Consider the following 24,433-nt stretch of genomic DNA (forward strand, 5'->3'; position numbering starts at 1 on the left):
AAGACAATCCATCTGTCCTTCCAACGCCCACTCCTCGGTTTCCCTCCTGGAACCGGCATCCCACCGTGCAATATCAGTGGCTGTATGCGGGGAAGTTGATCCTACCCCACTCCCTCCCCAAAGGTCCTAACTGCCTTGAATTTATCAGCGGGCAGTGAGGCGAGCCACCAAGCGCCCCCACTCCCACCCCCATCCTCTGCCTGGGAGCCAAGCGTGCAGGCGCTGGGGACTGACCCCTCCCGCGAAAGCGTCGGCGCGGGGCTGGCGTAGGGCCTGCGTCAGCTGCAGCCCGCTGGCGATTGGGGCGCGCGCGCCTCCTTCGGTTTGGGGCTAATTATAAAGTGGCTTCAGCCGCCGCTAACCTCGGGACAGTGAGGCAGGCTCTCAAGAGTCCGGTAGCCCAGCCCGAGGCCCCCGCGGCGACTCTGAGGACCGCGACGGTGAGACCCGCTTTGACAGCGCACCCAGACCAGCTTCTCCCCGACGCCACCTTCCTCACACTTGCCTTCTTCTCTTCCTTCCAGAATCCCGTCTGGGACCCGGTTTTACCAAACACCTGCTCCATCCGAACAGCTTCAACGTAAGTGAATTTGCCCCAAACTCACTTTTGCTCTTGCGGGTTTGGGGACTTCCGCCTGCTCTCTTTGCATGCCTACCCCCACCTTTCTCCCGATTCTTCGTTGTGACCCCAGTCAAGTTCGTGCTTCCCCAAGAGCCTGCTTTCTAGCATTTGTGCTCTGGCGTTTGCTCCAGCATCCTGCCCTCGGCAACGGACCCCCGGGAAGATAGCTCCCACCCCCATCCTCTGGCTGGGAGCCAAGCGTGCAGGCGCTGGGGACTGACCCCTCCCGCGAAAGCTTTGGCTGGGGGTGACTGCACCAACCCCGGAGTCGCAAAACAATCTGAGCTATTCCTGGGTCTCCCTAAAAGCACACGGGGAGGGAGGGGGGGACTCAGGAAAGAGTGCCCCTAAGGGCTCTTGCTCGACGACCCCCTCCCACCTGGTGTTGTCGCAGCGAGTGGTCTCTCCGAAGGATCCGTTCTGTGCCAGGACAAGCTCGGAGCGCGATTTCTTTTCTCCTTGCAGTCCATGGCGCGGTTCCTGAGACTTTGCACTTGGCTGCTGGCTCTCGGACCCGGGCTCCTGGCTACAGTGCAGGCAGAATGCAGCCAGGACTGCGCTACATGCAGCTACCGGCTAGTGCGCCCGGGCGACATCAACTTCCTGGTAAGTGTTGCGCGCTGTGAGTGAGCGAGTCGCCGCGACAGTTCGTCGACAGCCCCGGGTCTGCCTCGCGGCTGGTCTCTCTGTGTCTATGGTCAGAATCGCGGAGGCTCGAACCCTTGGGGACCCTTTTACCCAGATTGTTCCAGGAACGCTGACAGGTCTCGCTCTGGCTCTCAGCATCGGGGAACCCCGACTCTCTGGGAGTGGTCAGAGCAAAGATATCTCCACACAAACCAAGTTTGTTTTGACTCCGGGAATCCCAGAACCCCGAAATGTGCTCTTTCTTCAGCACCTTGGATAGCACTGGCTTCTCTCCAAAGCTGTCCAAAGGAAGACCCCCAAATACCCCAACTCCTAACATCGCAGCTAAGGACTCTCACACTCAACCATCGTTCCTGCAAATAATGCAATTTTTGTTAATGACATTTCGTCTCCGCCGTTTGAATATGTTTTTTCTAGGTCCCTCATCTATGGATAGAAGCAAGCAAAGAGATATAGGATAGGGATAAAAAGAGGGAAAGGAGAAATCGCAATAGACAGGATAAAAAGAATTCCTAATTGCAAACACGTGAAGACTGAATTCGACTTGTCTTGACCGCACTTTTGTAATACAGACTAAAACAAGAGTTTAATTTGGTTATGAGAAGGGGACAGGAGAGTTGGCCAGTGTCCAGAGAAGTCGTAGACAAACTATACTACAAAGGGCTTAGCGGGAGGTTATGATAAAATGACTCTCATTCTAAACGTAGTCCACAGGTTCTTGAATCATCTCTGATGCTCTACCGACCACATTTTCTAGATTTGAAACTTGAGAAGCTTCATTTTTAATTAACTCCCTTAATTATTCCTTAGCACTGCCTTTGAAATTTGTTGAAATTTGTGATGCCTAAAAAGCTCAGTAGAGAGTAAGGTATTAATCCAAGCTGATTATGCTCCACTTGAGCCTTTGAAGAAAATTAATGCTATGGAGATGCTTGAAGTGGAGCAGAAGACTAAGGAAAGGACTCCAGAAGTCCAGGTTAAATGTTTGTTTCATCTGAATATTTGAATTTCCTGATGTTTCATTTTATATGTGCTAACTCGACCTTAGAAGACAGGTAGTAATGTATATTTTAAAACTGTGAGGAAAATGTTCCATCATAAGTAGGGGGAACCATCCCCTTTATCCATCATTATTCTTTTTCGTATGGTCATGAGCTTTTAAACTGTGTTTCAAAATTGAGCAAATAATACAAACATAAGTATAGATCTTTCAAGTAAAGAATTTTATACACAGGAGAGAAAAGAACTGAAACTATGCCATATTGACTATCCCCCTTTCTGACCACATAATTCCCCTTCCCCATCTTATGTGCTTTCAGCTTTGCTTCTGCTTGATACACACATGACTCAACTCAGTAGCCTAGGATTCTCTGCCATCTACATACAGGTTATGTGAATTTGGAAGATTTTTTAAGTCACATAACCTGACCTGCAAGTGGTTGCAGATTTAATTAATTTTTGTTATTCAGTGAATTGATTAAACTGACATTTAACAATGCCCTTTTAACTTATTTTCCTGTATTTAATTTGCTCACTTCCCCAAGCTCCAAAAAATACTACTAATCTTCCCTTTCCATTTTTGAGGGATGCTGTGAGCAGTACTCCATTGTGTGGCACCTAGCCCTTCCCTGGGCATTGCCAAAAATGCCAACTTCTCTTCTTTCTCTCAGCCTTTACTCATTAGAGAGATGTCCCTTTCAAACGTTTCCTCACTGCTTTTTATATTTTTTTATATTCTTGCAGCTTTTTCTTATTTTTTAATCCAGATGATGGTATGGCACATGTAGTGTGAGCAATATGGGAGAAAAAAAAAAAATAAGCTTTCATCAACAAAAGCATAATGACCTCTTAGGAAAGCATTTTGAATAATAACTAAACTGATTTATTTTGCATTAGAGCTTAGACTTAATGTTTTTATTTTCTCCGTAACAAAAGATTTTTGTATGTATGTTTCTGGAATTACAGCAGTTCTGGTATTTTAACTTGGATGCAATGACATAGGAGAAATGAGGTTGCCTGGTGGAAAATAAAGAGTAAAATCAATATAACAAATTTTTATTGAGCTTCTATCAGGTGAAAGACACTTGCACTTGGTGACATGGAGGATGCAAAGATGAGCAGGCATGCCTTGATTGATGTCCAGATAGTATTTACCATCTAATACAATATTGACCATAGGATGCAGTGTGTGATCAATACCAAGGAAGCATAGATGGCTGTGATTATTTGTCACTTGTTTTTAAGGCTTTTGGTATGAGTATGTAAAATATTCAGCATTCATTTTTGGCAACAAGATCATATAAATCTCTGTTTAGACTAGAAATATTATTGCCACTTGAACATCTAAGCTTTTAATGATGTTTCAATTCCTAAATTAGATATTATCAGTAATAAAACAGGACAGTTTTAATTAGATCATCATTTGATTTTTTAAAAAATATTCATGTATTTGATTTTCTTAGACACAAACCTTAAATAACATTGAGAACTGGTTATATATTCTAAAGATTTTGTTGCCTGAATACAGTGTTTTCTTTGTGAAAATAATTTTCATTGTTAAAATAATATGTGTGTATTTAATATCAATTTATGTATCATTATATTTTTAAATATCAAGAAAGGGCCTGACTTTTTTGTCTAAATCAAAAGAATGTAACCTGGGTTCTGTAACTAGATTTGAGATAACTATAAAAGTCCCTGAAATGCTAAGAAACACCTTATGGATTTTATAAATGTTCATGTAATATTAGAACTCTCTTTTCATCATATGCAAGTAATCTGTTGAATAGGAAAAAATCTGAATGAAAATATTAAAATGTATAGCCTTTGTCTTATGGTGATTAGAACTTATTATATAATAAAAGAAAATAATTATATGCTGATCATTCCTATTTTATTGACTAACATTTTCAGGTGGAAAAGATTTTGACTCTACACCAATCGTATCTGTATTTCATAACTGATTTATCATTGCTAACATCCAGTTCAAGATGATGAAATCTATTTTAATCAATCAAGGAAAAAGGAAAAATGTTTGTATTTTTAGCAAAGCAATATATCAGAATCCAAATAATTCCTAAGATTTAAATTAAGTGTTCAGGATGTCTTTCTTTTAAAATTTATTTTGAAATTGTTGTTTTTATTTGAAGATCAAAGTGTTTCTAGGAATATTGGAAATTAGGATACCATTGTTGCAAAATATTAACACAAGAAAGTAAATGAATCTTACTAATATTGATTTTGTTGGTGAAATAAGAGTAAAGGAATTTTAAGGGAATTTTAATTAGGTAAAAATAAATTTCTCTCTTTTGTTTAAAAAAAATCTCAAACAAAATGAAGGGAAAATTTTACAGTGAAATTAGATTGTGAGGGCAACCATTCTAAGTTAAAGTTGGTAAGGGTGGTCTTTAAAATATTGAAATGGCACAGTATATACGATGGATTTAATATTCAAAGACAATATCTAATTTGATTTAGTTAATTCCTCCCCTTTCTTTTTTCCAGTTTTCATTTGTTTCGTTTTCTTGTTCAGTGTGATAAAAAGTTAGGATATGAAAATAGAGGTGACCTTTTTCTATGGGAGTCTCTACATCAAATCTAACATATTGTGGTTCCCAATTTGTTGACTGATGGAAATCAGAGAAGCCTCATTTCATCTTTAAATCGAATTGTTTCCCCAGGCCTGCACGCTGGAATGTGAAGGACAACTGCCTTCTCTCAAAATCTGGGAAACCTGCAAGGAGCTCCTGCAGATGTCCAAACCCGAGCTTCCTCAAGATGGCACCAACACCCTCAGAGAGAGCAGCAAACAGGAAGAGAGCCATTTGCTAGCCAAAAAGTATGGGGGGTTCATGAAAAGGTATGGAGGCTTCATGAAGAAGATGGACGAACTTTATCCTGTGGAATCAGAAGAAGAGGCCAATGGAGGTGAAATCCTTGCCAAGAGGTACGGGGGTTTCATGAAGAAGGATGCGGAGGAGGGGGACGCCCTGGCCAATTCCTCAGACCTGCTGAAAGAGCTGCTGGGAACAGGTGACAACCGTGGGAAAGAGAGCCACTACCAGGAGGGCAGTGACAATGATGAGGACGTGAGCAAGAGATACGGGGGCTTCATGAGAGGCCTCAAGAGAAGCCCCCAACTGGAAGATGAGGCGAAAGAGCTGCAGAAGCGATATGGCGGCTTCATGAGAAGAGTGGGTCGCCCAGAGTGGTGGATGGACTACCAGAAAAGATACGGCGGCTTCCTGAAGCGCTTTGCCGAGTCTCTGCCCTCAGATGAAGGAGGAGAAAGTTACTCCAAAGAAGTTCCCGAGATGGAAAAAAGATATGGAGGATTTATGCGATTTTAGTACCCTTTCCCATCAGTGATCCTAGGTCTTCACAACCCACCCCCACCCCAGTGAGAAACTGCCTCATTGATCCATTGATCATGGTGTTTTCTTGTCATGTGCTGCTTGCATTGTACAATTGACTATGTGGTCTGGATAACTATACAGCCTGAAAGCTGTCAGTTCAGGGTCTGTGTTCTCTTGAGAGTCTTTAAGCTCAATATTGGTCTATTGTTGCTCTCTTGTCTTCACGCCAAAATATTTTATGTTACCTTGTTTCCTATTTTTGACAAAATATCAATAAATGCTTACTTGTATATAGATCTAATAAACCTATTACCCCAACTGCACAATATTCTTCTAAGTCTCTTCTTCTCCAAGGCCATTATCCATGTTTGGTCTTCCACAGTAAATCCTAGACTCAGAGATAGTACAACAATCTGCTTTTGACAGAATAGCCGCTGACCTCCTTACCTTCCTAACTGAGGCTGCAAAAATATTTCTTACTTAATTCCTTATATGGGAAATCATAGGCAAGTCAATACATTAAAATAAAATAAGATATAAAAATAATTTAGCCCTATTTTACACATGAAGAAAGGGAAGCCCATTGGGATTAAGTTTGACCTAAGATTGCTCAGCAGGTGAAAGATAGAAATAGAATTAAACCTCCAATCTTCTTTTGCTAGTGAGTATTCTTCCCACTCCATTTCCTTATCCCCTACCCATGTCACTAGAAAGAACTAGAAGAACTTGGAACTGTCTTGTTTATCATGGTACACCCTTACACTGTGAATGAATTAGATTCTCTAATACCTGATGAATAGATACATGAATGAATGAATTGGATGAAAGAATGAGTTTGGCAACCAGATAATCAGGGAAGGTATTGTGACATGTAATGCAAACTCACAAAACACGAGGAACTTGTGATTACTTCATGTGAATAAAACCATTTAGGATAACATTCAGATATAAGATAGGTAACATTTCTTTATTTTCTAGTAGAACCTACATGCAGCTCAGTCCCTAGCCACCGGGTCATTTTTCCAGGACTCCGACCTACCCTTTTCCTTGTGTTCTTCAAAAAATTATAGTTCAGCAATTTAGGAAAGTTGAGAATGAGTTTATCATCTGCAGTCCAACAGTATTGACCATAAGATACCAATCGTCCAAACCTGGGTCTATTCTGGAGAGATAGCTCCACTGTCTTGGGCAATTCATCCCTCTTAAGTTCACCCCTGCCAGGGCTTCTGAGACATCCACATTAGAAGACCCATTTCCTCTTGACCAGTGCACAAGATCACAGGTCCCTACCTTCATGAACTACTACTTCATCTACCTTCCTGATCCTTGGTACTCTTAACTTCCAGGAGTTTTGAAAACTCACTTTCTTTAGAACTAGAGATGCACCTAATGGAAGTAAAGCAGGTCAGGAAACAAGTGTGACTGATTCTAAAAATCCATATCAGGGGAAAGAGTGATAGAAACATGTCACATTGCAGATATTGAGTCTCTATTCAGTCTTAGCCAATTGTTTCCCTTGGAAATGCTAGCTCACTATTGTCACACTTTTTGAAGATAATATCCCATTTTCTTTTAATGTTGGCAATTAATTATTTTAAAACAGTGAGAGTCAAACACATCTTCGGATCAGATTTGAGAAGTGTGGGGTTATCATTTTGATAATTTTTTTAAAAGTTACTAAATTCTCTCCCATGGAACAAATGATTCCCAAACTTTGGATGCAGGAATCCAATCTACACTATCCAAACAGTAAAGGGGAGATGCCCTGTAACTTCCTGAGAAGATAAAACAATTATGTCACAATAATACAATATGTATACATAAATATCTTATACATTTGAGAAAATAATATAAGTTCAAAATTACAGAAATACTTTTATTTTTCAAAGCAAGCACAGTTGTTTAAGTTCTTCTTTTCTATTTTGGGTTTACCAGGTTAAAACACTCGAGCAGTAAACAGACAGCTGGCTGCAGCCCACTTCACCACCTGTGGCCTCTGCCAGCACAATGCAGGAGCATGAATGTGTCACACACTGTTGTGACTCTCCATTCTCTTCACACCTGGTTCAGAACCAGGAACCTAGAGAATGTTCCAAAATTGTTCATGGAAGGAAGGAATTGAAGATAGGGACCAGGAAATGAGAAAAACAGAAAAGGACAATTGAGAGAGAAAGCTCCTTTTTTTCACACCTAGATTACAAGACTGTGAGTCTGGGTGGGTCATCCTGCTGCCCAGGATGTCTGGTCCGGGACAGTCCTTAAAGTATGGGTAGTTTTTCCACAAAAGGGGACTTGAGGGTATTCTGTAGGCCTCCTTTCTTTTCCAGATATCTCCTGTGCTGTCCAGCTTTCAATCTGAAATTTCATCCTTAGAATTTTGCTTCAGTTTTCAAGGCTTTGATATTTTCAAGAATTTCCTATTTAAATTCCAGTAAACATTTGCCTAAGGTCCCCTGGGATGCTACTTTCAATGCAGATAACAGGGCTCTGACTGTAGTACTTAGTGTGTGCTCAGCAAAAACACGAGGATAGGATTGTGATTCCCCTAGGATTAGGATTTTAAAGTAAAATGAACCCCATTTTACTGTTGCTGACTTTGGGTCCCTGAGAAAATTATGTGGACCAAGAGGAACAGGGATCCTCACTACCTGCAGAGGGCGCTGCTGCTCCATTCTGACCTTCCCTACTGCTGGGGCTCCCTCTTACCCTCATTTCCACTTTCTTGAACCTCCCAATCCCATGTCTATCTGAGTTCTTCTGGGAGTTAATAATGTATGAGCTTTAGGGTTAGCCTGTCTGGGTGGAAATGCCAACTATCTGTGTGAACTGAGGGGGCTCTTCTGCTCCACTTTGCCCTCTGCCTCCCTAGGTTGCTGCAATAAGTACGTGCGTCAATGTGTACAAAATATATAAGCCAGGGCCAGCATGCAGTCAGAATCAGTGTTAGGCTGCTATTGCTTAGTCTTGCTGTTCTTCCAGTTGAATCTTGGACTCTCCCATAACCCACCCACTTCACCCTGGGTTTTTCAGAGATCAGATACCATCTATGAGTTCTAGTCTGGTCACTAGGTGGAAGGTGCTTTCTTGATGGTTGTCCTATGTAACAGAAACTGACAGCCCCTTACTACTCATTATCTTCATTTCCTCAATTTTCTACTACAAACCTGTAAAATCTGTGTTATCAAATGTTATTATACGTTTGTCTGAGCCATTAGAAGTTACATCAATGGTTAACCTTAATGCAAACTAAGGACCCTGGATAATTATGATTTGCCAATGTAGTTATATCAGTTTTAATATTAAAAAAAATAATAATAAACTAAAACAGACCACTTTGGTCAGGAATGTTGACATTAAGACAGTCTGTGCCTGGGGCTAGTGTGAGGCAAGGAAGGAGTATAAGGGAAACCTCTGTACCTTCTGCTCACTTTTCTTTTCTTTCTTTTTTTTTTTTTAGGTTAAAAATGTATTTATTGTATATTTAAGAGGCTATTCTAATGAAGAGACACTAAAGCTCTGTGGAACTTGAAAGCAAAAAAACAGTATGTAGAATTTAAGAAGTTCTAGATTTCAACTCAGTTTAGAGAATTTTCTGAGAGTGCCCTGAATTGCTCTGACTTTTCCACATTAGATCACATTGCTATGAACCTAAAGCTGCTCTAAAAAAGAACTAAGTAAGACTTTTTTAAAAGTTAATCTAACAACAAAAGGCATGAAGAGTCTGAGCTCTGAGCAACAAGTTTCTTCCTGGGAGAAGTTGGGGAGAGATATAAAACTTTGAATACTTGTCATTTTTCCTCTTTTTTCCTGAAATGTATATAGCAAATCCACATTAATCAATTTATTCATCAAACAAATGAAGGAAGCAAGCTGTGTGAACACCTGGTTGGAGAGCTGCACTCCAGACAAAGAGAACAGGGGGTGGAATGCCCTGAAATGGGAGCATGGTAGATCTCTGGGGGGGTTGGGAGGGGGCTGCAGAACTTACAAGGTCTCATGGAAGTGGAAAGAGATTTGGTTTTTATTCTGAATGTGTAGAAAACAATTTGAAGCTGAGAGCAGGTGAATAAAACAATATGCTGACATGTTTAAGCTTCACTGTCTAGGCAGAAAATAAGTTTCCTCTCTCCTCATTCTTTTTAGGGAATAACATTCCATATCTGTCACCATTTGACATCCATCAAAAAATCTGGGTTTATCTGAAAAAGAGTTATATAAATTTTTCAGTGTTTTACAATGAATAAGTTTTTTAAAATCAATTCTTACTCCAAAAATTGGAACTTACAGTGGTCACCCACTGCCTTGAGAAGAAAAAGCAAACAAAAATGAAACATATGATTATGTTATCGGGCAGGAATACATGTCTCCATAGGAAGATAATACAAAACTCACACCTGTAGAGGGAGTTTGGCAATAGTGTAAACAGAACCATTTGTTACATGCTTTTTCTCTTAACTTTTTTTTTTTATCAAGTCTAACAGTCACAGAAAATTCCATACTTTGCTAAGTGTACGACTCACTGAATTGCTACAAAACAAACATACTATGTTAGTTTTCTATCACTATTACCAAATATTAGAAGCAATTAACTTATAAAGAGAAAAAGGTTGTTTTGGCTCAGTTTGGGAGGTAGGTTCTAGTTCATGATTGAGTGACTCCATTGCTCTAGGCCTATGCTTAGGCAGCACATCATGTGAGAGGACTGGCAGAGAAAATAACTCACCTTACCAGCCAAGAAGCAAAGAGGACAAGGAAGAGACCAGGGTTCCATAATCCCCTTTGAGGGCTCACACAGGAACCTTCCACTGGATCTCACCTTCTAAAAGCGCCCACCATCTCCTCTAGGATCAAGTCTTTAACACATGAGCCTCTGGAGGACGTTCAACATCCAAACTATAGTACACAGCCATGAGCCACCATCCAGGTTTAGAAATAGAATACCAACAAGCACTCCAAGAATCAATCTCCCAATGGATGGTCTCCTATGTCCCTCAGAGGCTCCTATGTTGAAGGCTTGGTCCCCAGTGGATCAATGTTCAGAGGTGGGGCTTTTGGGAAGTTATTTGGGAAGTTACTGATCTCATCAATAGGCTAATCTATTGATAAGTTCACAGTTGAATGGACTATTGGGAGGTGGTGAAAATAGTAGGAGATGAAACCTTATTGGAAGAAATAGGTCAATGGGGGACAGTCCCTGGAAAGGTATTTCTTGTCCCAGGCCCCTTCCCCTCTCTGCTTTCTGGTTGCCTTGAGCTGACAGCTTTACTCCACCATGACCTTCTGCCACGATGTTCCACCTCTGACCCAAAGCAGTGGATCTGGCTGAACTTGGTCTGAAACTTGAAACTATAAGCCAAAATAAATCTTCCCTCCTTTAAGTTGTTATTCTCAGGTATTGTCACAGCAACAGACTAACATAGTGTTTTCCATGGGAATTTAATCCTAATAGGAAACAAGTCTCAATGTTCCTGGTGGCAAACAGCTTTAATGTTAATCATCCATTGTACAATAAAGCACAAAAAGAGGAAGCATTAAAGAGTTAAAACACATCACATAAAAATTCCTATGTGCATAAATAATCTCATAAAACATGCTGGTAATCACTAATTCATGCATTAAATTATTGACCTAATCAGCTTTTCAAAATTATAGCATAGTCTGATAATGGCTGCCTTAGCTAATGGAATTCAAAGAAACTTTGGACAGAAGAATATTGAGCTACAAAAGGAGAACCAGGCAGAAATGGTTTGATATTATTAGGGATCTTCCTCTTTGAAGCAGTGCAATATTTTTCCCCTAAGCATCTACTGTACATGAAAGTTTTCGAATGAAAAAAAAATGAATTTTATATATATGACTAACTCCTTGCTGTTCTAGGTCCTAATAAGGGGGAAAAATGTCTAGAATTTGATCCAAACTTAAAAGCCACTAAAAATAAAATATGTCAATTCATATCATTTCAAACACTACCAATTAATTGCACTAGAAAGTCAGTTTCTGATTTGCTGTAGTATTAATGTCCTGCAAAGTTCCTCATCCACACTCCTCCCGTCTTGGACTCACCAGTCTAGTTAGGATCTTTCATTATGGCTGTATAGCAGCTATATGAGAACACTTTTTTTGTTGTTGTTGTTTGGTGGTTTCTTATTGTTTTGCCATCACAGAATTTGTTTCTTTTATGGCTACTTGCCAATTTGTATGATTAATTAATTTGTTAATTTGTGCTGGTAGACAGCCTAAGGAAAGTGAGAACTGTGTCTCTTTTGTTTGCCATAAGGAGTCAATAAATATCATCATAAGCCCATGTTGCCATCCAAACACACAGGAAAGACATGCAAATTGCTTTAAGTTAAAAATGTAATCATGTAATCAGAACTAATGAACCTATGCACATCCAAGAAATAGAAGAGAAAAACAACACGTTAAACAGGAACTGAAATGATACACTCCTGAGATCTGGGTCTAAGACCCAGGGAGGTGACCTCCTTCACTCCTTCATGATAACTGAGACAGGTAACAAGGCACAAGAGCCAGGTCCACTGTCCCCTCAATGGGAACAGGCCTCCCCATCTTCTGAAGTAGGCTGAAAAAAAGTCAAGACTGCTTACCAGGGCTACTGGTAACCCGGGGTGGCAGAAGACAACAAACACAGTTAAAGAACCAGGATGTAGGCAAAGCCACTTGCCAACTTAGTCATTAGATGTGCAATATCACTGAAATTAGGGGAAATGGACCAAAATCTCCAATTTAAATTCTTTCTCTGAGCTCAAATAGCAAAATTACTGAACACATAAGAATGAGGAAAAAGATAGACACAAATACTTCCTGTTTGATATGAATAGCACTATGAAATTATAAAGGACAGAAGGGAAATTATATTTATTAATAAATATTAGAGAAAGAAAACATGCAAAAACAATTTTGTTCTTGATGAAATGCAAATATTAAAACAATCTTAAAACAAAGCTGAAACAAGTAGTCACTGGGAAAAAATCTTACCAGGATACATTTAAAACTAGACACAGTTAAAGTCTGTGTTCATTAATAAATAGTTAATGATGAGGCATCGACCCACAATAAAATGAAGATTTCTTTTTTATAAGTGTAGAAAGAAGTGGCAAGAAGGGATTGAATGGCTTCAATAAATAATTTTTGAAGTCTCTGAAGATGAGTTTACAAAGCATGATGGAGAAGAAATAGTCCAAAAATACTGGTCTATTGAGTTGACAAGTATGGCTATTGTGGTTTGAATATGAAGCGTACCCCAAAGACTCATTGCTCCCCAATGGAGCAATGTTCAGAGGTGGGGTTTTGGGGAAGTGATTGGAAAACAGGGCTTTAATCCCACTAGTGTATTAATCCATTGATGGGTTCATAATCTGAATGGTCTGCTAGGAGGTGGTGTAGGCTGTGTGAGGTGGGACATAATTGGAGAAAGTAGGTAACTGGGGACTTCCATAGGATGTTATTTCTTGTCCCAACCCATTCCCCTTCTCTGCCTCCTGGTTGCATCAACTGAGAAGATTCCCTCCACGTTCTTCTGCCATGATGTTCTGCCTCACCTCAGGCCCAAAGCAGTGGAGTTGCTTTGGAGTTTGACCATGTACTGGAAACTGTGAGCCACATAAATCTTTCCTCCTTTAAAGTTGTCTAAGTCAGGTATTTCATCACTGTGACAAAGTTGATTAACAGCCATAATAAAAAAAGATGAATAAGGACAATCATTCACATGGATGTGGAGGAGTTGAAACCCTCATATATACAGTTTGACAATTCCTTGAAAAGTTAAGCATAGTTACCATATAACCCAGATGTTCTACCCTTAGGTATATATGCCTAAGAGAACTGAGCAAAAGCTTTAAATTCATGTTCATAATAACACTATAATAGTCACAAGACAGAAACAACCCAATTTTCTATTAACGGACAAAACAGTAAATAAAATGTAGAGTATCCATAAAATGATTTTATTAATTTGACAGTGAAAGGGAATGAAATGTTGATATATGCTGCAATATGAAAGAACCTTGAAAACATTATGCTAAGTGGAAGAAGTGAGTCACAAAAGTCATATATTGTATGATTCCATTTATATCCAATATTCATTTTATTCCATATTTTTTATAAATCCCATAACTATTTTATGGGAATAGATAAATCCATAGAGGCAGAAAGCAGATTAGTGATTGCCAGTTCAGGGACAGAGGAATTGAGGAGGACAATTAATGGTTATAACGTATCTTTTTGAGGTCATCAGAAGATTCTAGAATTAGTTAGTGATAATGAAAGACCCTCCGTCCCCCTGTCCAAGGAAGATCACGCAAAGACACTGGCTGCAATAGCAAGAGGCTGTTTATGGATACACAGGCGCCTGCAGGTGCTCAGCAAAACCTCAGCCGGAGTTTTGGTAAACTGGCACACCGGGCTTTGGGGCACAGGGTTTTTATAGGGTGAGGGGGCAGGTTTCTCACGCGGTAAGCAACAGGTTTCTTATTGGCTATTCTGAATCCAGCACATAGGTCACCTAGGTTGTTTCCTGCTTATCAGTTCCTGTTTCGACTCGATATTCTGTACTTTCCCAATCGCCCTGTTCTTTCTCAGTTCCCGTTTATCAGTGTAACGGCCTCCGGGCAGGGCGTGCTGTTGAGAGCAGGGTGGTATCTGTGCTGCTAACTGTCTCAAGAACAAACAGGACTGCTGGGCCCCCGTGCCCACCAAGGTTGCCAAGAGATATTTGTCCGAGGAATGTGCGGTTGCCTGGAGACCTTATCCGTCAAGGACGGGAGTGGGGCTTAGCCCCGACTCAGGGTTCAAGGCATGGAGCTGGGGCCTTTCAATAATTGCACAACCTGATGAATATACTAAAAAAAAAAAAACACGCACACGTTTAAAAAGAATTAATTTTATTGGGACTGAAGACAGACTATCTAGAGATGAAAGGCATAAAGAGGATACCAACCAGGACACATAAAAGTCCAGGAGACAAAAGAAGGTGGAATAGAGAAGGGGCAATATTTCCAGTTGCCTCAAGACTCAGGATTCGGGGCGATCCAAGATGGCAGACTAGAGGGTGACTGCATCTCCAGTCACTCCAGAACCCAGGATTCAAGAAGGAGAGGCATTGAGAAACTCGGACAAAAATAGAGCCACGGGTGAGTCTCCCCCAGTGGGTGAAGCTCTGTCTGGCCAGCAGGTCCAGATAGAGGTGGCTAATCAGAGTAGGGCAGGGCAGCTAGAGTCTTCCCCAGGCAGCCCTGCGCACTCTGGCAGTGGGCTCCTCCCACAAAGCCAGCTTCTCCAGCTTCTCAGAGCAGGCCCCCCAGTGAGAGTCTTTCTGAACAGAACCAGCTCCAAGTCCCGGAGCCAGCACAGCGAGCTCCAGCCCACAAGCGGCTTCAGGGACCAGGACAGGGCAGCCAGGGACTTCCCCAAGTAGCCCGGCCCCCTGCGGCGGGAGGCGCCTTTCAAGACTAGCTTCTCGGAGCAGACCACCCAGTGAGAGGCTTTCTACATAGAGCCAGCCACAAGTCCCCCAGCCAACAGAGAGCTCCGACCCTCCAGCAGCCTCTGGGATCAGGGCAGGGCAGCCAGAGACTTCTCCAGGTGGCCCTTACCACTCCAGCCGCAGGCTCTTTCCATGGGGTGATCCAAGATGGCGAACTAGAGGGTGACTGCATCTCCAGTCGCTCCAGAACTGAGGATTCAAGAAGGAGAGGCATTGAGAGACTTGGACTAAAATAGAGCCACGGGGTGAGTCTCCCCCACCAGGTGAAGCTCAGCCTGGGTGGCAGGCACGGATAGGGGTGGCTTATCAGAGCAGGGCAGGGCAGCTAGAGTCTTCCCCAGGTAGCCCTGGCACTCAGGTGGTGGGCTCCTCCCACCGGCCAGCTTCTCAGAGCAGGCCCCCCAGTGAGAGCCTTTCTGCACAGAGCCAGCTCCAAACCCTGTAACCAGTAGCAGTCTAGGGGCAGCTTTCTTTGGAAGCACAGCATTATCAAGTTCCTCCAAGACACCAGGCTACTGAAGGCTGGGAGGTGATACACTGGAAATCTACCGGGACACTATAAGCCAATAGAGGAAATCTGCAATATCTCAGAGTCCCACTGACATCTGATCAATATGAGAAAACAAGGGAAGAAAATGTCCCAAACAAACCTAGATACTATATCAATAAAACCCAATGACAGCACAGCAGAAGAAATGTCAGAAAGGGAGTTCAGAATGTACATAATTAAAACAATTAGGGAAGCAAACGAGGAGATGAAAGAGCAAATGCAGGCATTGAAGGAGGAGATGAAAGAGCAAATGCAGGCATTAAATGATCACACCAATCAACAGTTAAAAGAGCAAATACAGGAAGCAAGAGATCATTTCAATAAAGAGTTAGAGATACTGAAAAAAAAAACAAACAGAAATCCTTGAAATGAAGGAAACAATAAACCAAGTTAAAAACTCCATAGAAAGCATAACCAATAGGATAGAACACCCAGAAGACAGAACCTCAGACATTGAAGAAAAATTATTTAATCTTGAAAACAAAGTTGAACAAACAGAGAAGATGGTAAGAAATCATGAACAGAATCTCCAAGAACTATGGGATATCATGAAAAGGCCAAACATAAGAATTATTGGGATTGAGGAAGGCTTAGAGAAACAAACCAAAGGAATGAACAACCTATTCAATGAAATAATATCAGAAAATTTCCCAAATCTGAAGAACGAAATGGAAAACCAAGTACAAGAGGCTCATAGGACTCCAAATATACAAAATTACAACAGACCCACACCAAGGCACATTATTATGAAAATACCTAACACACAAAATAAAGACAGAATTTTAAAGGGCACGAGAGAAAAGAATCAAATTACATTCAGGGGGAAACCAATAAGAATATCAGCAGATTTTTCAATTCAGACCCTAAAAGCTAGAAGGGCCTGTAACAACATTTACCAAGCCCTGAAAGAAAACGGATGCCAACCAAGAATCTTATACCCAGCAAAACTTACTTTCAGATTTGATGACGAAATAAGATCCTTCCATGATAAACAAAAGTTAAAGGAATTTACAAAAAGAAAGCCGGCATTACAGAACATTCTCAGCAAATATTCCATGAGGAAGAGATGAAAAACAATGATGCAAATCAGCAAAGGGATGAACTAGCCTAAAGGAATAGCCAAATAAAGGAGAAACCAAATCATGTCAAAAAACAAAAATGAGTCAAATGACTGGGAATACAAATCATATCACAATAATAACCCTGAATGTTAATGGCCTGAACTCATCAATCAAAAGACATAGACTGGCAGATTGGATTAAGGAGAAAAATCCAACAATATGCTGCCTGCAAGAGACTCATCTCATAGAAAGAGATACCAATAGACTAAAGGTGAAAGGATGGGAAAAAACATACCATGCACACGGACACAGCAAAAAAGCTGGAGTATCCATCCTCATTTCAGATAATGTGGACTTCAAGTCAAAACTAGTCAGAAGGGATAAAGAAGGACATTACATGCTGCTTAAGGGAAGCATAAATCAGCAAGACATAACAATCATAAATATCTATGCCCCGAATATTGACTCATCCATGTACGTCAAACAAATCCTTCTCAATTCCTGAAATCAAATAGACCACAACACAATAACACTAGGCGATTTTAACACACCTCTCTCACCACTGGATAGATTTTCCAAACAAAAATTGAATAAAGAAACCATTTGTTGTTGATTTTATTTATTATTTTTTTTGTTTTTTTACTCCTCCTTTTTTATATCCATCCCTTGCTACCACTCTCCTGCTGTGCCTATGCTTGTCTTTTGAATATTTTAAACTTTCTTTTACCTTCCTACCCCATCTTCTTTCCTCTTGGTGAACTGTAATTTTACTATCTTTAAGAACAATTTAGTTCATACAAATGTTCCCCCTACCATTTATGTTGTTGTAGTTATCATTACCGTGAAGGGCATAGTTAAAATAGGTGGTTTACTTTAATACTAGATCTAGTTCATATTGTGCTTAAATGCTGACTCTGCTATTCTTGTTTTTTTTTTTTTTTTAGAATTAAAGTTATTATTAAAAACTCTTTATCCAAGTTACCATTTAAACAGAATTCTTATTCAGAAATCTTATGTTCTGCCCACTTCTTTCAATAAACCTGGTGTCCTCTAATGATTTACCTAATGTGAGACACATTTCATACCAACACTGACTGGTTTCCAAGGAGACTCCACCACTACACTGAACAAATGCAGGTGTCCCCTCTCTCTTTCTACTAAGAGAAGGAGAACTCAGGTTATACAGTTGAGAGCATGATGCTGGGTAAGTAGAGGTTACGATCTGAAGTGATCATTACCAGGATGGTAAGTTCTCTCTATATCCTATCACCAGCAGAAGTACTTGAGTTCAAATTATAAAACATAGACTTGAAGTGATATCAGTTTCCAAGAGTACTTGGTATATCCTTCCTTGCATAAATATAAAGGACAGACCAATGGAGATTTGGCATCTACCTCTGCAAGAATCATCTATCCCTGACTTCATCTGAGTCACAAGATTCCTTAAAAAGAGAAATTTCTGCTATTCTGAGGAAAAATTGATCTTCATCCTAGTCCTGAATCAGATAAGAATAGTTTCTTCACATGGAGTCCCAGAATTTGGGACTTCTAGAATCAACTAAAATATCCTAAAAACTTCTATTTGTTTTTCTCTTCCAGTACTGTACCATTGATTCTTTTTTTTTTATTATTGTATACAAATGGGATACATGTTGTTTCTCTATTTGTACATAGAGTCAAGGCATACCATTTGTGTAATGATACGTTTACATAGGGCAATGATGTTTGATTATTTTTTTTCCTTCCCTCCCACTCCTCCCACCCCTTTTTCCCCTCTATACAGTCCTTCTTTCCTTCATTCTTACCGCTTTCCTTATCCCTAACCCTAAACCTAACCCTAAACCTAATGCTAACCCCTCCCACCCCCCATTATATGTCCTCATCCGCTTATCAGCGAGATCATTCGTCCTTTAGTTTTTTGAGATTGGCTTATCTCACTTAGCATGATATTCTCCAATTTCATCCATTTGCCTGTAAATGCCATAATTTTATCATTCTTCATTGCGGAGTAATATTCCATTGTATATATATGCCACAGTTTCTTTATCCATTCATCAACTGAAGGGCATCTAGGTTGGTTCCACAATCTGGCTATGGTGAATTGAGCAGCAATGAACGTTGATGTGGCTGTATCTCTGTAGTATGCTGATTTTAAGTCCTTTGGGTATAGGCCAAGGAGTGGGATAGCTGGGTCAAATGGTGGTTCCATTCCAAGCTTTCTGAGGAATCTCCACACTGCTTTCCAGAGTGGCTGCACTAATTTGCAACCCCACCAGCAATGTATGAGTGTTCCTTTTTCACCACATCCTCGCCAACACCTATTGTTGCTTGTGTTCTTGATAATTGCCATTCTAATTGGGGTGAGATGAAATCTTAGGGTAGTTTTGATTTGCATTTCCCTTATTACTAGGGATGTTGAACATTTTTTCATATATCTGTTGATTGCTTGTACATCTTCTTCTGTGAAGTGTCTGTTCATTTCCTTAGCCCATTTGTCAATTGGATTATTTGTATTCTTGGTGTAGAGTTTTTTGAGTTCTTTATAGATTCTGGAAATTAGCGCTCTATCTGAAGTATGGTTGGCAAAGATATTCTCCCACTCTGTAGGCTCTCTCTTCACATTGCTATAGTTTCCTTTGCTGAGAGAAAGCTTTTTAGTTTGAATCTATCCCAGTTGTTGATTCTTGCTTTTATTTCTTGTGCTATGGGAGTCCTGTTAAGGAAGTCTGATCCTAAGCCAACAAGTTGAAGATTTGGACCTACTTTTTCTTCTATAAGATGCAGAGTCTCTGGTCTGATTCCGAGGTCCTTGATCCATTTTGAGTTGAGTTTTGTGTAGGGTGAGAGATAGGGGTTTAATTTCATTCTATTGCATATGGTTTTCTAGTTTTCCCAGCACCATTTGTTGAAGAGGCTATCTTTCTCCATTGCATATTTTTGTCCCCTTTGTCTAGTATGAGAAAATTGTGATTCTTGCAATATTCTGAAATGCTGACTCTTCATGATTTCCTTCTATAACTCTGTGGTCAGTGTCATTAGTATTACTGTCAGCTTCCTTATCCTCTTCATCCAATGTTCCTAGAGTCAGGATTAAGTCAAAGGCCTCTCAAACAGAGATATTCTCTCTTCAATCCTGCCATTCTTCTTTTTGTGGTAATTAAGGATATACATGCCATAGTATGCACTGGACATTTATTCTAATACTGTATATTGTCCAGTAATGTTGTTGCTACTTCTTGTTTCCCCTTTTTCTGAGAGGGACTGGGAAGCAACTGGTATATTAAAAATTCACAGGGTGGAAACTCTATGATGAACTGTGCTCACAACTCAGAGTAACAGCACACCTTCCTCTACACACAAACTAACTCCTCTCAAGCTTTAATAATACATTAATACAGAGAATAGGAGAGACTAAAACTTCAAACCAATGACTAGGCCCCAAGTAGAAATGACTAAAGAGGGACATTATATCCCACTCTTGGACATCGACTTCTACAACAAAATCACAGAAAACTTTCAAAAATAAGGCTCAGAAAAAAACCCACAATGTTAAAGCAACTCTACAAGTTAATTTGATAATTCTATAATGGAAAACTGAGAGATTGGCAGTAGAAACCAACACTTGGATTACACTGAGCCGCTGTGTTGAAGCTAACAAATATCAATAACACAAGACTTATTACAAAAGAAATAGTTACATTCCAAAAGACATCCTCACAAAAAAGAAAAAGGAATCCACAGATGCACAAATCCAAGACCTCTGAAAACATGAGAAAACAGGCAAATAAGTATTCCCCTCAAAGCTACAATCCCTATCCTAAAGGAACACTCAGATATGGAAGGGAATGGAATTTCAGAGAAAGACTTTAAAAATTTAATGATTTAAATAATTAATGATTTCAAAGAAGATATAAGAAATTATTTAAGGAATGAACTAAGATAGCAATCAGGAGGTGAAAGATTATTTTAATAAAGAGATAGAGATCCTGAAAATAAACCAATCACAGAGATCTTAAAAAGAAATCAATCAGACCTCCTTGAAATGGAAAAATAAATAAGTAAATAAATAAAATAAAAATTCACTTGAATGAATGCATCACCAACAGACTGAATTATATAGAAAATAAAACCTCCAGTCTCAAAGACATGGTATTTGAGCTGAAACACTCAATAGACCATAAAGGGGGGAAAAAATAATAGACCCCAAAAAGTATGTACAAGAACTCTGGCACAATACTGACACCAAACCTAAGAGTCATTGGGATAGAAAAGGGTATATAAATACAAGATATCAAGAACATTTTCAGTGAAATAATAGCAAAAAGTTTCCAAACATTAGGAATGAAATGAATATCCACATACAGGATTCATCTAGAACTCCAAATAGAAAAGATCAGAAAAGAAACTCTCCAGACTCATCATAATCAAAATATCTAACAAAGAGAATAAAAACAAAATGTTAAACCCACAATAGAAAAACTGTGGATCACATTTAAAGGAAGACCAATTGGACTCACTTTAGCTCTCTTAACTCAGACTCTAAAAGCCAGGAGGGTTTGAAATGAGCTAATCCAAGCTCTCAAAGAAAACAATTGCTAGCCAAGGTTGCTATATCCAGCAAAGCTATCATTCAGACTCTAAGAAGAAATAAAAATCTCTCCCAATAAAAATAAACCAAAAGACATCATGACACTAGACCTACACTATAGAAAATACTTGAAGAAATAATACACAAAGAAGAGCTCAAAAACAAACCTCAGAGTTCTCAAATGGATAAAACTCTTCTCCAGAACAGCAATTAAGCAAATGAAAACAAAGAACAAATTAAATCTATGAAACCAATGAAAATGACTGAAAATAATAAACAACTCTCCATGACAACTCTGAATATAAATGGTCTCAACTTTCCAATTAAAAGACACACACTTGGTAGAATGAATTATGACATGTGACCCAATCAAGCTGTTTGAAAGTGATTCATCTTATAGGGAAAGATATCAACAGACTGAAATCAAAAGGGTGAAAAAAGATATTCCATGTAAACCAAGTATGAAAACAAGAAAGAATAGATATTCTTATATCTGACAAAGCATATTACAAGCAAAAATTAATCAGAGTAGACAAAGAAGGCTACTACATACTTTTAAAGGCAACAATTCAACAAGAAGATATAACAATAGTATATGTTTATATCCCAAATTTCAGTGTACCTGATCACATAAAGCAAACACTTCATGAACTTAAGTCCCTGGTAAACCCCAAAACAATACTTGCTGATTTCAACACACCCCTCTCCAAGAGACAAGTCATCCAGACATAATATCAATAGAGATATTTCTCACCAAAATATTAAAAATCAAATGAACCTAACACGTTTATATAATATTTCACCCAACAACAGCTGAATACACATTCTTCTTGGCAGTTACTGTAACCTTTATCAAAATTGACTATATTTTAGGATCTTATCAGATCATAATGAATTAAAATTGGAAATCCACAGCAAGAAAACTTTTTAAACCCACATAAGCACATACAGATTGAACAATGCTCTTTTTAAATGAGAAATGAATCATACACAAAATAAAAGGAAAAAATAAAATATTTACAGAATCATATCAACCCTTGGACACTATGAAGACAATACTAGATGAATGTTTATAGCATTAAGTGCCCACATTTAAGAAACAAAAATTCTAAATAAAAAAATTAATTCTACAACTCAAGACCCTAGAAAAGCAAGAACAAACTAATTCCTAGACCAGTAGAAAACAAGAAATATTAAGATCAGGGCTTAAATTAATGAAGTAGAAAATTTTTTGAATAGTTCAAAAAATCAGGGCAAGAAAGAGTTGGTTCTTTGAAAAGATAAATATGATTGATAAACCAATAGCCAAACAATCAAAAGAATGAGAGAGAAGACCCAATCAACAAAACTAGAGATGACAAGAGAAACCACCACAGGTATTTCTGTAATCCAGAGGATCACTAGAAATTATTTTGAAAACATATATCCCAATAAATTGGAAAATCTAGAAAAGACAAATTTCCAGACACATATGACCTACTGACATTGAACCAAGAGAATACAGACAACCTTAACAGACCAACAACAAGTAATGAGATTGAAGCAGTAACAAAAAGCCTTCTAGCAAAGAAAAGCCCAAGACCAGATGAATTCACAACTGAGTTCCACCATACCTTTAAAGGAGAGCTAACACCAATCTTCCTCAAATTATCCCATGAAATAGAAAGGGAGGGAACACTCCCAAACTCATTCTATGAAGTTGTATCACCCAGATATCAAAACTAGAAAAAGACACATCAAGAAAACCGCAAACCATTATCTCTGATTAACATCAATGCAAAAATCTTTAATAAAATATTAGCAAACTTCATTCAAAACACATTAAGATTACACATCATGATCAAGTTGCGTTCATCCTATGGATGTAAGTTTGGTTCAATACACATAAATCAATCAATAAATAAAATCAATAAATAAATTCTATTTATTACATAAATAGAATCAAAGACAAAAACCACATGATCTCAATAGATGCAGCAAAGGCCTTTGATAAAATTAAGCACCAATTCATGTTAAAAACATTGGAGAACTTAGGGCTGAAGGAACTTACATCAACATCCTTTAGGATATATATGCAAAACCACAGTCAACATCACTTGGAATGGAGAAAGAAATAAAAGTATTTCCTCTGAAATCTGGAAGAAGACTAGTATGTTCACTCTCATCACACCTAATCAATATAGTTTTTGAAACTCTAGCCAAAACAACCAGTGAAAAGAAGTAAATTAAAGGGATACATATAGGAAAAGAAGTAGCCAAACTATTTGTTTGCTCATGACATGATTCCATACTGAGAGAACCCACCCCCCAAAAAATAAAACTGCATCAAAAGACTTCCAGATCTAATCAATAAATTCAGCACAATAGTAGGGTACAAAATCAACTTTAAAAATCAATCACCTTCTTATACTCCAGTTACTAATCTGATAAGAAAGAAATCAAGAAAACTACTCCATTCACAATAACCTCAAAAACATATGTAGTCATAAATATAAGGATGTGAAAGACCTCGGCAATGCAATCATAAAACACTGAAGAAAGAAATTAAAAAAGACCTTAGAAGGTAGAAAGATTTACTATGTCCATGGATATGTAAAAATAATATAAATCAAAATGGTAATATTACCAAGAGCAATCTACAGATTCAATGTAATCCCCATCAACATACCAATACATTCTTCACTAGGAACTAGGAAAAAACAGTTTTAAAATTTATATAGAAGAATAAAAGACCATGAATAGCCAAAGCAATCCTGAGTGACAAGAATGATGCTACAGGCATCATAATAACTTGATCTCAAATTATACTACAGATCTTTAGTAACAAAAACAGCAGGGTATTGGCATCAAAAGACCAATGGAATAGACTAAAAGACACAGAAACAAATTCACATAAATACAGTCACCTGATCCTTGACAAAGGTGCCAAAAGCATATGTTCAAGAAAAGATAGCTTTTTAAACAAACAGTGCTGGGAAACTGGATATCCATATGTAGAAGAACAAAACTAGATCCATACCTCTTATCCTGCACAAAAATCAACTCTAAATGAATTGCAAATCTAGGAATTGGAAAAGAAACAGTGAAACTGCTAGAAGAATACA

The 24,433-nt window shown here is 38.9% G+C and overlaps 1 protein-coding gene and 1 long non-coding RNA gene across 3 annotated transcripts in view; one reads left to right on the top strand and one right to left on the bottom strand.

Moving 5' to 3' along the window:
* Window positions 1-24,433, bottom strand: part of LOC124988758 (uncharacterized) — a 198,701-nt gene that overhangs the window by 160,352 nt on the left and 13,916 nt on the right. The gene's annotated exons all lie outside the window — the stretch shown is intronic.
* Penk (proenkephalin) lies at window positions 293-5,948 on the top strand. 2 transcript variants are annotated; one of them, XM_047558463.1, is made up of 4 exons: window positions 293-440; window positions 525-580; window positions 1,088-1,228; window positions 4,951-5,948. In XM_047558463.1, the coding sequence occupies exons 3-4, from the start codon at window positions 1,091-1,093 to the stop codon at window positions 5,617-5,619; spliced, it is 807 nt and encodes a 268-aa protein (XP_047414419.1). In that variant the 5' UTR covers window positions 293-440; window positions 525-580; window positions 1,088-1,090; the 3' UTR covers window positions 5,620-5,948. The 2 variants fall into 2 exon arrangements, with proteins under 2 accessions (XP_047414419.1, XP_047414427.1); XM_047558471.1 differs by lacking the exon at window positions 293-440 and having other exon boundaries at window positions 447-580.

The sequence above is a fragment of the Sciurus carolinensis genome, chromosome 1 (genome assembly GCF_902686445.1).
Source record: "Sciurus carolinensis chromosome 1, mSciCar1.2, whole genome shotgun sequence".
NCBI classification, from domain to species: domain Eukaryota; kingdom Metazoa; phylum Chordata; class Mammalia; order Rodentia; family Sciuridae; genus Sciurus; species Sciurus carolinensis.